This window comes from Sarcophilus harrisii, chromosome 2 (assembly GCF_902635505.1).
Source record: "Sarcophilus harrisii chromosome 2, mSarHar1.11, whole genome shotgun sequence".
In the NCBI taxonomy this organism is placed as follows: domain Eukaryota; kingdom Metazoa; phylum Chordata; class Mammalia; order Dasyuromorphia; family Dasyuridae; genus Sarcophilus; species Sarcophilus harrisii.
In genome coordinates, this window is record NC_045427.1 from 456,328,492 (window position 1) to 456,345,244 (window position 16,753).

The window sequence follows — 16,753 nt, forward strand, 5'->3', positions numbered from 1 at the left end:
ATTATGAAAGTCTATGCATGCATTGCCTCCTGAAAATACAAAAAGTAGGTTAGAAACAAAAATGTATGTAAAAACTTGATACCCACCTGCATTACATCTCAAAATGACTCAGAGATGAAACTTGCAACGAATAAGCATAAATTGGAACAAATTTGACAGTGTTTGTATAACTGTTTTTTTTATGAGTGACTGTTGAAATACCACTTTTGAACATTAACACTTCGGTACTATATAAAAAAGTAGAAACAGTTCTTTTGAAGATGAACTTAGGAAGACTCTAAGTGATAACATAACATAGCTGCCAAAATAATCTTCTGAGGACATAAATCTGACAATTTCTCTGACCTTTTCAAAAAGCTTCAATGATTCCAGATTGCCTCTAAAATAAAAAAAAGAACACCATAACCTAATATTCAGACCTCTCCACAGTTGGCTCCCAAACTACATTTCAAGCCTTTTTTATGCTCTTCTTATTTTCTGTTACACTGCATCTTTCTCTGTTCCCTGGATTTAATAGACCTATCTTCTGAACCTGTGCCTGGAATATATGTGTTTCTTCCCTACTGTATATCTTATCAAAATCATTTTCATTTTCCTGGTGATTCTGTTTGGCTGTAAATTTTCAAAAAACAAAATTTCATAGGTATCAAAATTATAGGTGATTTAAAGGTCATTAGAAAGATACACATAGTATATGTGCTATGGCATATTGCCCTTGCTGACTTGTACATAAGAAGTGACATAGAAAGATAACAAGGATATGTATGTGGAAAAGATCACATGGTCATATATTTTGAAAGATGACCCAGCTGTTATTCTGGTTATATCTAAAATATCAAAACGCCTAGAAGTAGTCTTATAACATGTTGGGTAAATCCTCTGTGGAAGATTTATGAAAGATCATTAACAAAAATTATCTAGAATGAGAAAGTATGTATGAGTTGCAATCTATTTTCATTTTGGGAGTATTTATACCATAAGTGAGATTAGAGATAATGTGAAAATATATGGCATTATTACTTCTAATCTTCCTCTCTTATCAAATTTAATCCTTCTTTGAAAGTAGGTTCTTAGATTCTATAATATTGCCTTCTTTATTAGCTTGTATGTGACTTGTTGCATAGGATATATTAAAGAAGTGGGAGCTGTAGACAAGTAATACTGTAGAGCTTTTTTATTTTGTTTCTTTTACTAATCATTGTGGTTGAGTTGATAGATATTCATTAGTAAGATCCAGTTATAATTGTTGGGGGAGGTGTTTATAGCTCTATCTATTTAAAAGGGTATTAACCTTTGCTCAAAGTCTTTTGTTAATCCCTTAGAATTATAAAGCCTTACCTTTTGCTGTGAGCATTGAGAATGATCTTGAAACTTAATAACTTAATGTTGAATGAGTCATAGATGATAGAGTTTTGCAGGACTTGCTTCATGATGTTCTTGAAATGCCCCACAGGGAACTGAAAGAGCTATTCCAGACACTGTAGGAAGTGGGGTGTTTTGGTATCTTAGGTATAATGTACGATAGCAGTTTCCACTCTGTTTATAGTTAATTCCTTTGTCATTTTAGTTTAGAGATCCAGCTGAAACTGTGAGCCAAGTACAGCTTCCTTTGCCTTTTTCTTGTGGCTCTTCTCCAGCACTGGTAGCCTGTTGCTTACCTTCTCACTAACCTGTCCCCCTCCTATCTGTCTTGCTGTCTGCAGACTGTCCCCTGCCACTTTTCCTGTGGGTCTTATTCTCAGCTTGGTAAACTGAATCAGTTTATGTGGGCCCTTCATTTAAATTTTTATTTGACTTTAACTTTCTGTGACTTTAACCTAGATTACTTATGATGAAGTTTGGTGGTGGTGGAAAGCTCTTTGACCAGGAGGGCCTAATAGTCATCTTAGATCAAGAAATCCCACCTCCCAGGTTGTGCCTGGGGATCCCTTTGTTTTCTTTTACATCCCATTTTGTTCTCAAGCAAAATATTGATATAGCTTTGAGTTGTTTATAATGATCCTACTTGAAGAAACTTTAGGAAGCATCTAATTCAATCCCACTTTATTATGTCTAGAAAAATGGTTTGTTTTGTAAAGCTCTAAAAAATGCTTCTGCCTGTGAGGTACAGGTTTTGAAGCCATTTTGCCTTAGGGTTCTTGCCATCCTTCTGTTACTTAACCTAGGGAGACTAAAAGTTGCACTGGCGTGACCCAACACCAACTGCGCCTTTAGCTCTTTAAGTCATCACTAAAAGGATTTAGAAGGGCTTGGACAGAAGTAATGAATTGCTTTGTTTGGGTAGTTGCAGTGCTGATATCAGTGAGTTTGTGAGCAAAAATATCTCTGTGTGTGTGCGTGTGTGTGTGTTAATAAGTGAATTTAATTTCAAAAAAAGCAAGTTCTGTTTTAACTTTCCTAATGTACCAAGTAATGTACCAAGGGTCTCCACTGTGTCAGGTACGATATCTCTTGGAGTGGATGGATGAAGATTTAGAAGATGGAGATGATACTACCAGAAGAACAAATCTTGAATTTTGTCATCCCTTATGCCAGTGTCCAAAGTGTGCCCCAAGACAAAAGGTTTGACTCTTTCTGGAGAATAAGAAAGTTAGTCCTTTCATGTGTATGTTTATTAACTCCACCCAGTGACTGTTTAGGGGATATGGTCTGCCCTGGAAATGTGCTAATCCAAAAATGGAGGAGATTTAGCTCAGCAGTGGCAAGGAACTTAGAATTAATGCCTCTGGAGCCTGAGCTCTGGCCATGCTTATTTCAGCTAGCTTCTTTTTTGAGGGAACTCCTTAATGAGATAGACAGATATTACTGTCTGCTCCAACCCTCCTCCTGCACAAAGTGTGATTGTAAACTTGCACTGATTTTCTTAATGCAAACATGAGAACCTGCACATTCTGGTGGGGCCAGGAATCATGCCTTTTTAACTTTTAATCCATTCATTGTACATATAATTGGAGTTAATTCTGGAATTGTCTTTAAAACCTGCAACATCTTGCTTTAAATATTGCCATCAATATTAAGTCTTTGTTATTAGAAGATAGATTTGTTTTTTTTGAAATGGCCCAAAGGTTATCTGAGATGATCTGGTGAGATAAATGATCAACCTGGGTAATATCTTTATTATTATTTTTTTAAATGAGGTGTGACTAAAATGGAATGAGAGGCATTTTATAGTGCAGTTTATAAATTGGCCCTGAAGAAAGCTCCAGAGAAGGTTTCTCAACAAGTTATTATTATTATTTTTTACAATGTTTATAATATTGACATAATAAATATGTAAACCTCATGCCCTTCTGGAGATTATTTTGTAGGGTATGGATGCTGCTAGATAGTACATTTTCCAAAATAGGTAGAGAGGAGACAAAACTATTCTTATTTGCGATGGCATGATTTTCTCAGAAAATTCTAAAGAATTAGCAAAGAAAATAAATACAACAATAGCTTCAGTAAAGTGGCAGTATACAAAATAAGCCCATATAAATAAAAGATATTTTTACATCAATAATCACATCTAATAAGAATTAATCAAAAAAGGTAAATTCTATTAAAAATAACAACAACAAAAAGAATAAGTTGTCTGGGCAATTAATTTCCAAAGCATACTTAATAGCTTCATAAATAGAAGCACACAATGCCTCTTAAAGAAATTAAGAACAATTAAATAACTGGCGGAATATTCATTGTTTATAGTCAGGCTATGACATGATAAAAATGATAGTACCAACAAAAGTAATTTATGATTTACTGAAATGTCAGTCAAACCACAAAGGAGCTACTTTATAGAGCTAGCAAAATATTAATTATTTATTTGGAGTAACTAAAAAAAATCTAGAATATCAAGGAAAACCAATGGATGATAATAGGAATAAAAGTAATAGCACTTCTATATTATGAATTGGCAATTATCAAAATTACCTGGTAACTAGTTAAAATATAGGAACTGAAATCAGTAACCCAGTATGCAATAGACTTACAAATATGTCATTTAGAAAGGAATTCCTTATTTGACAAGGAAACAAAAAAGCCATCTGGCAGAAATTTCTATACCAAAATCTTTTACCAGAATAAATCACACATGGATATGTGACCTGAATGTTAAAAGTTAGGCCATTTTGAAAAATAGAGAAACACTTTAAGTGCCTTTTGTCAGTATGGCTAAGAAGTGAATTCTTAACCTGACAAGGGATTTATTTTAATTGTTTCCTGGTTCATCCTGGTGTCTGAGGTACTCCTAGCAGAGGTCTTGGTGGTGAATGATCTAGTCTGATGCCAGAGGAGGCTCTGGTCCTGCATTTATTGAATAACTGCTATTTGGCCTCTTGGTGGTCAGAGAAGGCTGAGGCATTGTTGCTTTTCTCATGGGGCTGACTGAGGCAGGATGGATTAAATGCCTCTATGACCCGGACTTTAGGTATAAACTTCCTTGGGTGTTGTGGTGACTCAGGCAGAGGTGCCAGGGAAGCAGTCTTTTGTAAGGTAGATAAGAGCCTTCAATCTCACTTCTTGAATGGGACTAAGACTGGGACACTGTTCTCACCTTCTCCCTTACCCCACATACTGGATTACCTCACTCCTCTTCCCAGCTCCAGACAAAAAAGCCCAGCTCTACGGTAAATAAAACTAGAATGATGTGGTTTCTATATAGCCTTTGATTTCTTTCTGCCTTCCATTTTTTTCTGAATCAGTGATCCCCAGTAGAAAAGAAGTTAATAACCCCTAGTATTTATACTTATCAAAGCTTTGGATGGCAGGAATGGCTAGAGTCGAATTATTTGATCAATTTACTAAAAATGAGGTTAACAAATGTACAGTAAAAGGGAGATATTCTGTTTTTTTTGCACTGATTTTAAATTCTGTGTCCTGATAGGTAGAAAATATTAAACTGATTTTGGGATGGGGTAAATGGGCTGTGTATATGTGAACCAGCCGTCCAAGATTCTGTTAACGTAGAAGGCAAGATTTTTAGTCCGTCTTGGCTTTTTCAAGCAGGTATTTTTAAGCAATTATCATCTTTTCCCTCTCTTCTCTTTATTCTTTGAATCTTAAAGAAGCTTGAAAAGATTCCTGTCAGTGGACTAGGAGTGAATGCTGTCAATCAGGATGGCTTTACCCCTTTGCATGTGGCTGTGCTGCATAGTCGGGCTGACCTGGTCTCCCTCCTTCTGAAGCACGGTGCTGACGTGGACGCCAAGAACACTCATCGCGCTGTCCCCCTCCATCTTGCCTGCCAGAAGGGACATTTTCAGGTAGTGTGCTCTCGAGCATTAGCCCCAGTGGTTCCTGTTACCAACGGCAGCCTTGGCAGACTGGATCTTTTGGTTGGAAGCTCCATTGTGAAAAGGGAGCGAGAGCAAGAAACCCCAAAGGGCCACGGAGATGACTGGGGAGGGTTGGTGAGGATGGGAAGACTTGGGATCACACCCTGGAAATAAACTAGCATTGATTGTTAAAGGCCTGTGTCCTTCAAAGCCATGACACTTGGAAATCCCTTGGAAACCTCCAGGATGGAGGAGCTGACTCCCAGTGCCCTCCCTCAGGACGGAAGCTGCTCGTAGTTTAACTAACTCTGTGGGGTCTGTCCTAGAGAAGCTTTTATGGGGGTCTCTGCAGTGGTGATGGCAGTGCCTGATAGCCCTCAAAAGCAAAAAGAACCTTGGGGTTACTTTTTACCTCAGGGAACTAACTAGATAAGGACTGAAGTGGCCAAAGCCAATCCGAACTCAGTTTGAATTGGGCTGACCTATTCCTTCCCCACATTCAGCCACAATGGTGTTAACAGGGCTTATCAGAGTCAGATATTTTGCTGACCTTTGATGTACTGTGGATGATTTGCCATTGGAGCTTCAACCTTCACATGTATTAAGGGGGGGTGGATGGTGCTGATAAAATCTAATTTGTCGTTGAAGAATTTTCAGTAGCCTATGACTTTTTTAGTCTAAAGTTCTTTATCATTCTTCTTTTGGAATAGGTGGTGAAGAACCTGATGGACTTCAATGCAAAACAAAATAAAAAGGACTCAAGTGGCAACACCCCCCTCATTTATGCTTGTATGCATGGCCATCATGAAAGTGCTGCCTTGTTACTGGAAGTAAGAAAAGCCTCCAGAAGGCTGGGTTTTTCCTGAAGTGAGATAGGTTGGGACCTCACATGGGGAACGCCAGATCGGCCCCAGTAGCTGCCTTCAGTTTCAGCTGAGTGGCTCTTGTTCTTTGGAGCTACTTTATTTGTATAGATAGGGAGACTTAAGGCACAACACAAGCCTTGGAGTGTGGGTGGGGCAAATGAAATGAGTGCTGCTTTTGGTGGTTCTCTAGACCTATGCACTAGTGTCAGACTTCAGGGGCCTCATTTGTACCAGGCTGAAAAATACAACTTGTAAAAGGAATGTATTCACTCCTTTGGGAGTTTTCATATGGATGGAAAGGTTGGAGACTTGAGTAACTGGCGTGTGAGGCTTTGTGTTGTGTTGGTTGTCCATTCTGTTCTCTTATGGTCCTTCTTTCATGTTTGAATATCATCTGCCATTTGAATGCATCTCCTTGATAGTTTTTACAAGGAAATAATCAGTACTAGTGCCATCCTGCTAGCTTTGTACCCCTATTTCCTGTGATTATCCCTATGATGAAAGTTTTTCTTTTTTCCAGCATGGGGCCTCCCTTAATGCTTCAAACAATAGGGGCAACACAGCATTGCATGAAGCTGTAATAGGAAATCATGCCGTCCTGGTCGAACTTCTGTTGCTTCATGGGGCATCAGTCCACGTCAGAAATAAGAGACAGTGTACACCTCTAGACTGTGTAGAACAGGTAGGTGAAGAAAATTTCTAAAGAACAAAAGTCTCAAAGCAGCTGTCCTCAAAACCATTTGGTACTAAGAAATAGAATAGTGCATCAGTGGAATAATCACAATTGTCAATGACTATAATAATCTAGGGTTTGATAAGTTCAAAGATTCCAGCTTCTTACTATTTGATAAAAATTTCTTGGAAAAATGGAAAACTAGTATAGCAGAAACTAGACACTAACCATCTAATAACCCTATACCATAATAAGGTTGATTATGGATTCATGATTTAGACATAAAAGGATGATACTCTAAGGAAATTAGGAGAACAAGGGATAGTATATCTCTCAGATCTGTGGAGAAGGAAGGAATTTGTGGTCAAAGAAGAACTGAAGACCATTATGAAATCTAAAATGGATAATTTGGATTATATTAAATTAAAAGGATTTTTGTACAAACAAAACTAATACAGCAGAGATTAGAATGCTCTAAATCACTGTTAACTAGAGAAATGCAAATTAAGACATCTCTGAAGTACCACCACACACCTCTCAATTTGGCTAAGATAGCAGCAAAAGATAATGATAAATGTTGGAGGGGATGTTGATGAAATTATGAACTGATCCAACCATTCTGGAGAGCAGTTTAGAACTGCATACCCTTTGACTCAGGATTGTCTCTACTGGGTCTATAAGAACCAATCAGCAGGATGATTTCAGAAAGGTTTGGAGAGACTTACATCAACTGATGTTGAATGAAGTGAGTAGAACCAAGAGAATATTAACATTGTACATAGCAACAATAAAATTATGTAATGATCAACTCTGATGTGGTTCTTGAGGTGATTCAGGCCAGTTCCAATAGACTTGTGATAGAGAGAGCCATCAGCATCTAGAGAAAGGGGACTGATTGTGGATCATCACAGTATTTTCACCTTTTTTGTTGTTGTTTGCTTGCTTGTTTTTTTCTTTCTCATTTTCCTCCCTTTTGATCTGATTTTTATCATGCATCATGTTAAATGTAGAAGCATGTTTAGAAGAATGGCACATGCTTAACCTATGTTGGATTACTTGTTGTCTAGGGCAGGGAGATGGGAAGAGAGGGAGAAAAATTTAGAACACACGATTTTGCAAAGGTGAATGTTAAATTATTTTTATATGTATCTTGAAAAACAAAAAGATATTTTTAAAAAAGAATTAAAGTCTCCATGACATTGAATTTCTTTTGTCTAAATTAGATTCAGGTGATTCTTCAGATTGCTGTGACTGGTGATAGGGAAAGTAGGTGTAGAATGTGTTAGGCTACTGCTATAGGGAGTTATGACTTTTTTGTTTATTTTTAATATACATTGTTTTTTGAATTATATTTGGGGAGAAAAATCAGAGCAAACAGGAAAAACCATGGGAGAGATAAAAAACAGAAAAAAGAAGTAAACATAGATGTATTGATTTACATTCAATCTCCTTAGTTGTTTTTCTGGTTGCAGATGGCATTTTCTATCCAAAATCTATTGGGATTGCTTTGGATCAGTGAACTACTGAGAAGAACCAAGCCTTTCATAATTGATCATCGCACATTCTCACTGTTATTGTGTACAGCGGAATCCTGGTTCTGCTTGTTTTGCTCGGCATCAGTTCATATAAATCTTTCCAGGCCTTTCTATAATCAGCTCGTTCATTATTTTTTATAGAACAATAATATTCCATAACACTCATACACCATAACTTATTCAGCCATTCTTCAACTGATGAGCATCCATTCAGTTTCCAGTTTCTTGCCACTACAAAAAGGGCTGCCAGAAACATTTCTGCACATGTGGGTCCTTTTTCCTCCTTTATAATTTCTTTGGGATATAAGCCCAGTAATGGCACTGCTGGGTCAAAGGATATGTGCAGTTTTTGATAGCCCTTTGGCCTCAGTTCCAGATTCCTCTCCAGAGTGGATGGATCAGTTCACAGGAGTTAGGACATTCCTGTATATTCTTTGTATTCTCTGTACCAGTATGTGAATCCTCTTCCTCTCCCTGCTGTACTCTAATCGTGACTAGATTAAGAGCCATGTTTTATCTTTCATATTTCCTGTCGGCGCATACCTAATACCTATTTTATACATAGGTGCTATGTAAGTTTGCTGAGGGAGAGAGTTTTCTACATTCTCAACAGTTGTATCATGGCTTATGCCCACTCCTGGAGCTATGGGGCTGACTCGGGTCTTGAATTCTCCTTTGCAGATTTGAGTAGCCCAGGGAATCCTGCCTTGCTTCAGCATCAGAGCTGGACTTGCTGGTATTTCTGGTTCAAATTTCTTCACTAGGAATGTGCCACAGTCTCCTTACCAAGATAAGGAGTAGCTAGCCAATTAAATGACATGTTAGACATGATTTCAGTGGCGAAATCATCTTGACCATGAAAGATTGTTGCTAAGTTTGATAGAGAAAGGGATGGTGATGCAACTTTAGGGCCTATTCATCTCAGTACTCTGTGTTATGTTTCACCCCAAACCATACAGGATTCACCTGACATGTTACAGGTAGAGTGACTCGTTTAAATCTGTGTTTTTATTGGGGGTATAGAATTGGTAGGTAAATTATATAGCTGATCCCTGAGTTTGTGGTTTAAAAGGACATGATAGCCAAATGAAGAGGAATTTTTGACACAGATTCTTAGGCCAAACAGAATTTTGTGTGATATTGAAGACTACATGCTAATAATAATAATAATAATAATAAAGTCTGTTTTACTAAATTTTAGGGTGTGTTTTGTGATAGGTTTGTTCTGTATACTATTTTAAGAAAAAGGGTAGCCTGTGAGTTTTCCTGGCTAGCTAGATGAATCTTTGTTTGACTAACATTTCTAGGTAGTTCCTTTGGATATAGGTTGAAAATCGTTAACCAGTTTGTTGCTATGAATTCAAAAAGTAATTGTTAAATGACCATTTCCCTCCTTAAACTTATAGAATTCAAAGATCATGGAACTGTTGCAGACGGTACCCAGCTGTATTGCAGTATTAGAAGATACTGCAGAGACAGATGGTGAAAGGCATGCTGCTGTTAAGATCAGGAAAAAATGTAAGAATTTTCCCCTTAGATATGTAACTATATAAAACTCTTTCCCGTCTTTTCTGTGTAAATGTGAAAGTGTATCGGAAATATAATTTACAAGGGGCCAGTGGGAGTTGCAGGGAAGCTCCTTCTAGCTGAAGAGATTTTTATGGAGATAGTGAGAGAGAGACCAATCCATAGTAACACATGTAGTGTGTTTTACAGCTCACCAAGCACTTTCCTATCTTTATCCTATTTATTCCTTACAGCAACCCTGTGAGGTAGGTAGTGTAATACTATTGTTTTACAGATAAAGAAGCTGAGGCTCAGAGAATGGAAGTGACTTGCTTCTTGTCACATAGTTGTTAAGTGAAAGAGATGGGGACTCAACTCCAAACTCCAGAGGTTTTTTTATATCTCTTGAATATATTCACCCACCTAAATTTAATATTCTCCAAGAAACAAAATTTGAGGTTTTATTTTATATATTTTTAAAAAATGAAGATAAATAATCCAAGTGCCGAGCAACTGTTTGCCCATAGTTAGGAAGCTTTTTAGTTATATTAGTAGTAAGCACTGAATGTTAATAAGATGTATCATCTTAGCTTGAACCTAAATAAAGCTTCATGTTTCTTAGGTTGATGAGGGAAATAGTTTCCATTAATATTTATTACAAAACTATAGACTGCTTCATGGGATTTCTCTCGGATTGTGCCAGGTGTACACATAAATTTGCTGCCTGGGCAAATGCCACCTAAAGCATTTTTGAATAATCATGTTAAGTAGCTAATTGCTCCATCTTCGTGGAAAAGGGGACAAAATAGAGGAAGATGAGGGATTTTTGTTTTTAATACACAAATCAGTCATCAGCATCAGATCTTTCCAGAATGAAAGATTTTTCTTTATACTTGATTATTTTCTTAGTAATAGAAAAATTTATAAAGTGTCCATACAAGTTGTTGGGTTCTGTGTAGTAACAAAAAGTGCAGCTAAGGAAACTTTGTGATGCAATAGTCAGAAAGAGCTGAGTTCAAATGCAGCCTCAGATTTTTTCAACTTTATGATCCTAGATAAGATACTTTACCTCTTGTCTGTAAGTGTCTCATTTGTAAAATGGGAATAATAGTAGCACCAACCAAAGCATAATCCCTGGCACTTAGTAAATACTATATAAATATTAATGTTCTTAGTGATTATATTTCAGGAGTTTTTTTTTTTTACCATAATTAGATATTTTATAACAATTTATATCATAGTTTGAGAAGTTGTTTCAGCTAATGTCACAAACTTTAGTTCTTATTTTATAAACAAACTTATGAAATCAGAATTCAGTACCAACTTGGAGATTGCCTTTTAGATTTAAGTACTGTCTTATTTTTTACTTAATTGCACATCTGCCTTATGCGCCTAAGATGATACAAAGTGCCCTCTAAGTTGGCCTAAAAAAAATAAACAATGGGCAAAGCATTTAGAAAGAAATAAGTGAAATTCATTATAGTAAATAATCAAAATTTAAAGATAGTATTACTTATGATTTTTAAAAAATATTACTAAGATGTCAAATTTAAAGATAGTATTACTTATGATTTTTAAAAAATATTACTAAAAGGTCATTTGACCTTAGCAGTATTCAGATTTTAGTTCATTTTTTATGTTACATCCTACAGTGAATTCAAGGACACATGGACCACCAGATGATACTTTAAACAGAAGATTTCAATTTGTCCATTCAGTTAATCAGTTTAAGTAAGTTTTTTTTTTTTAATTCTACTTAGTATTATCTTTTTTTGTTGTAAAATTTTACATTTTATTTGAAGCTGGAAAGATGCAATTTAAACCATTTTTAAAAAAATATTTTTTATTCATTTAAATGCTGCCATCTTGTGGTGATCTTATGTTGTTTCATAAGGCTCTTTGATGTGACTTACTTTTATAACTTTATTGTACCTATTATAATAGAGCAAAAACTTTACGGGAAACCATAACAAGAGACAGAAGTGTTCCCAATTTTGATGATGACTTACTGAATCAGGTAAGTTTTCAAACTTAAACTTTGTTTAATGTTAAAAATAAGCTGAGTGAGGACCTTATGTATTTTTATCAACCTAAAGTATCATAATCATACTCTATTAATTCAGTAGTAAGGCTTATTTACCTTTCCTGTACATTTATCATTTGTTTTTTATGCTGTCACTACAACATAAGAATTATCAATTTCATAGCAAAAATGAGCATTTTTAGTGATACGATCAACAGAATTTGCACTTTGGTATTTTTTATTATTCTTTCAAAATTTTTTTAGTTGAAGGTGTAAAACTGAGGAAAAACATAAAAGTACTATTATGTTAGGCATGTGGGAAGTCATGCCTGGTAAATGAAATGGATATGACCTTGGAAAATGTAAATTGATTGCTATGTACAGAAGTTATCTACTTTATAAATTAATGAATCTGAAAAGGGGGGAAAAACACCCTGCAAATCAGTGGATCTAGCCACTAGCCATGGCAAACATTCAGTTGAGTTGGATATGTAACTAAGATTTCTTTCTTTCTTTCTGGTTATTATTATAGCTTTTTATTGACAAAACATATGCACGGGTAATTTTTCAACATTGACCCTTGCAAATACTTTTGTTCCAACTTTTCTCCTTCTTCCCTCTACCCCCCATCCCCAAGCTGGCAGACAGTCCCATACATGTTAAACATGTAACTAAGATTTCTTAATACCATGACTTAAATGTTTGTATTTGAAAACTATGACCCAATCTACAGAAGACAGAAATGTGAGATTGTTAATCACTATTTTTGTTCCAGAGATTGGGCTTTTGACAATGAGAATTAGAATGGATATTTGTGCCTACTAATATTAAGTAGAAATTTCATGTCCTATTTCAATCCATTCCTATTTGTGATTACTGAGACACTAAGAAAATGGGCGAGATCCCTCCTTTTTACCAATAAATCTCACTCATGGAGATGGTGTTTGAGGGCAAATAAGTTCACAGACATAGTAGTGAAAATCTCAGAAGACATATGCTTGGTAGTGACACTGAAGGAACATCTTTTAGCGGCCTTTACCATTTTTTTACTCTTTCTCCAGCCAGCAGTTCTGAGCAGTATTAAGGTCAAGTTAGAAGATGACCAACTGGAGCAGAGCAAATCTGAGCCTACTGATGAAGAAAACAAAAGTAGCCCTGTGACGGACACAATGAGACAGACTGCTCATAGAACTAAGCGGATGCAGCGGAGGCACACTCTCAATGAAGCAGTAGTATCACAGGACCCAGAGACTGCTCATAATAGTGACTTATCAGCTCCTCAAGAGCCAAATGTTTCACCATCTGAAGACTCTTAGCAGTAACAAAATTCATTTGCTGCCAAAAAGTAAAGAATAGCAAGATTATGTTGCTGATGTTTAAATTAAGGCTTAGGACCTCACTTTTGCAACTGGCTTAGAAGAGTAATAAGTTTTCAGCAGAAAGTTGTTGCAGGATTTGTACTTTAGAGCTGGAGACTATTTTCTGAATGTTTTCCTTGTTACTGCTTTGTGGCAGACTGACCTAGGAAAAAATTAATATAAAGAATGTACCCAAAAATTTCCCTCTCCTTTGGCTTCTTTTGAAGTTAAAGCACTTGAAAAGAAAAGACAGAAAAAAGCAATGGTTTCAGAATCACTAAGGCCTGGGTTTAAGTATTTGTGCCCTTTGGTTAAAGTGAGAAATTCTGATGACCTTTTCTACTGAAAGAAATTTTGAGCCACTGTAGTATTTTAAGTATGAAGTAGCAAAATTTGTAAGTTCAATTTCTTTATGCTGCTGCAATAAGCTGAATAAAGCAGTTAATCTTCATGATACTGTGAAGATGCTGTACAGAATATACATTTAAATGAAGAAAGCAAAATTTGAAAAACAACACTCCTTTGCAAAGCAACACAAGGATAACCAAATCACAATTAAATGCATTTATTTTTAGTAAAGATATGTTGTTTGTCCTGCAAAATATATATGAAAAAAGCTAGGTGTAGTGCTTTTACTAGCAAGATATACAGATAATTTGGTCCTCTTTACATATGTATCTATAACAGTGAGAACTTGAACATTCATGGAAGCTCTTCTCCTAGTTAGGATACTCTTCCTTAAATATACCTTACTTCAAGGAAGGCCACCAAATTAGAGATGAGATTGGGCACATCTTTCCTAACAAACAGGTTTTTGATTAAACTGTTGTGAACATGTTACAAACCAGGTTAATGTGATTTTGATTTAAGAAATCATTGCCATATTCACATTTGTTCCTTTTATAAATTTCTAAAGAAAAGATTGGTTTTATTTTTTAATGTATGCTATTGATAACTTGTCTAAGGCCCAAACTTTCGGGATTGTTTAGAGTATGTTTTCAAATACCTTTTTACTATAGAAAAATGGCTTGTGCATGTTATTGGAAACACTTGTGTGCTTGTAAAAGGAAGGGATTTATGTATATTTTTCTAAAAAAATAATTTATGATTTCTTCTAATTTTCTAATGTGCCTTGGATATGTGCCAAATGATGGAAAAGAAACAGTAAAATTTATGATTGTTGAAAATATCTAAATCTCATTTTTTTTATCAGTGTTTGGGATAGGTATCTAGAGCTATTTTAACCACCTTCATCTATAATATATGATATTTTCTTGAGGAGATAGTTAAAATGAACTTCAATAGTAGGCATCTACTGAGTCCCATTAAATGCTTCATACTTAAATCCAAGGGGGAATACTGACCCAGTAATTGGTTTTAACTGAAAAACTGTCTTGAAAGAGCTGTCTTTCTGCAGTAAGCAGGATAGCCTATTCTCTCTCCCTTTCTCTCCCTCTTCCTCCTTCTTTCTCTTCCTTTCTTTTTCTCTTCCTCTCCCTCCCCCTCCCACACGACTTGAATGCATGATCTTCATCTTTTTTCTAGCACCCTGCTATAGCTGACTTAGCCCAAACTATCACTAGTTTTGCTTACAGAGGAGCCCTTGATCTGGGATTAAGTTAATAAATAAGGATTTACTGTTTGTGAGGTGCTATGCTAAACACAAATTTGATGATACAAAGTAAGGGAAAAAATAGTCACTGCCCTTGGAGAGCTCACAGTCTACATGGGGATATAAGACTAGATAAATTGACAGAGAAAAGGCATTCACATCAAAGGAGATCAGTGGAAGGTAGGCCTTTAGCTGAGCCTTCCAGGAAGCTAGAAGAGAGATGAAGAGCATTTTAGAAAGGGGAAACACCGGGGAGAAGGCAAGGCAGCCAGTATCGTTGGATATGAAAGGGAGTAGTAAGGTGCAAGAAGCCTGAGAAGAAGGGGCCAAGTTGTATTGGATCCTAGGGGCAATAGAAACACTGGCATTTAACATGTAGCAGGGGGCTGTGATCAGACCTACAATTTAAAAGAGACACTTTGATAGCTGAATGAGGAGGTGTGGGGAGTGATGAGGCTGGGAGACCCATCGGAAGGGATATCATCGGAAGACTATTGTAGGAGGTAGACAGGATGGTGGAAGAGAAGATAGTGTACATTCAACTGAAATGCTTCCAAACAGTGCCAGAAAATGCACCAGACTGAATCCTAGTCAGGAAATCCAAGAAAAAGCATTACAGAGTCATTTTTCCTGCCCAAGTTGGCATTGGAAGATGGAAAGGTCCAAATTGCTCTCCAGAATGGCTGGATTAGTTCACAGTTCCACCAACAATGTATCAGTGTCCCTGATTCATCATTATCTTTTCCTATCATCTTAGCCAATCTGAGAAGTGTGTAGAAGCATCTCCGAGTTGTCTTAATTTGCAGTTCTCTGATCAATAGTGATTTTCACATGACTAGAAATGGTTTCAATTTCTTCATCTGAAAATTGTCTATCCATATCCTTTGACTATCAGCTAGAAAATGGTTCGAATTCTTATAAATTTGAGTCAATTCTCTATATAGAGGCCTTTATCAGAACCCTGGAAAGTAAGAAGTAAAAAATTTTTCCCAGTTTATTGCTGCCCTTCTAATGTTGTCTGCATTGGTTTTGTTTGTATGCAATTTTTTTAACTTAATAGAATAAAAATTATCCATCTTCCATTCCATAGTGTACTTTAGTTCTTTGGCTACAAATTCTGAAGGCTGAACTTTAATTGGGATTTAAAGGGAGTCAGGAAGGGTCAATAGTCTAAGGGAAGGAGGAAAAGTATCCAGGGGACAGAGAGATACCTTGGGACCAAGAGGTGTAGTGTCTTGTCTGTGGAACAGCCAGGTCAGTGTCACTAGATCAGAATATATGTTGAGAAAAGGTAGGAGGGGGCTAGGTTACAAAGGGTTTAAAATGCCAAATAATACATTTTGTATTTAACCTTGGTAGTAATAGGAACTTTTGGGGTGGAAAAGTGGAAGGGTGAAGTGATGACATGATTGAACCTGCACTTTAGGAAAATCACTTTAGTGATGAATGAAGATTGGATTGGAGTGGGGAGAGACTTGAGGCAGGCAGACCTGCCAGTGGGTTATTGCAGTTGTCCAATGAGATGATGAGAGTCTGTATCAGAATGGTGTAGCGGTGTCAGAGGAAAAAGGGATTACATTGGAGTGAGATTGACAGGCTTTGGCAACAGCTTTAGCATGCATGTGTGTGATCCTCCAATATAGTTAACCCCTCTTTTTGTGTCCTTAGTATTCTGTTGGGTCTCAATTCTCTTGGGTGTTTTTGTACTCTTGCCACATGATAGGATATAATCAATTTGTTTTTATTCATTCTTTATTACTAGCATCCATCTTTTGTATTTGTAAAGACATCTGAAACCAGGGATTTGCTTTAGATGCTCTACTGTCTAGTCTCCTCTAGGGCCTCTTTCTTAGTCATTGCTAGAAGGATTCTTGCCAGTCTTAAAGAAGCAATCTTAAACCTGGAGGATAGTCATCTATCTACCT

General features: G+C 36.4%; 1 protein-coding gene across 1 annotated transcript in view; it reads left to right on the forward strand.

The window, feature by feature from the left end:
- The window catches only part of ANKRD27 (ankyrin repeat domain 27), a 93,153-nt gene extending 78,748 nt beyond the window's left edge, over window positions 1-14,405 (forward strand). Inside the window, exons 22-29 of the mRNA XM_031954385.1 lie at window positions 2,440-2,562; window positions 5,046-5,243; window positions 5,966-6,085; window positions 6,642-6,803; window positions 9,736-9,847; window positions 11,488-11,566; window positions 11,780-11,852; window positions 12,920-14,405. Coding sequence (XP_031810245.1) covers window positions 2,440-2,562; window positions 5,046-5,243; window positions 5,966-6,085; window positions 6,642-6,803; window positions 9,736-9,847; window positions 11,488-11,566; window positions 11,780-11,852; window positions 12,920-13,174 — 1,122 coding nt within the window. The 3' untranslated portion in view covers window positions 13,175-14,405. The remainder of the gene's footprint in view (window positions 1-2,439; window positions 2,563-5,045; window positions 5,244-5,965; window positions 6,086-6,641; window positions 6,804-9,735; window positions 9,848-11,487; window positions 11,567-11,779; window positions 11,853-12,919) is intronic.
- The last annotated feature ends 2,348 nt before the right edge of the window (window positions 14,406-16,753 follow it).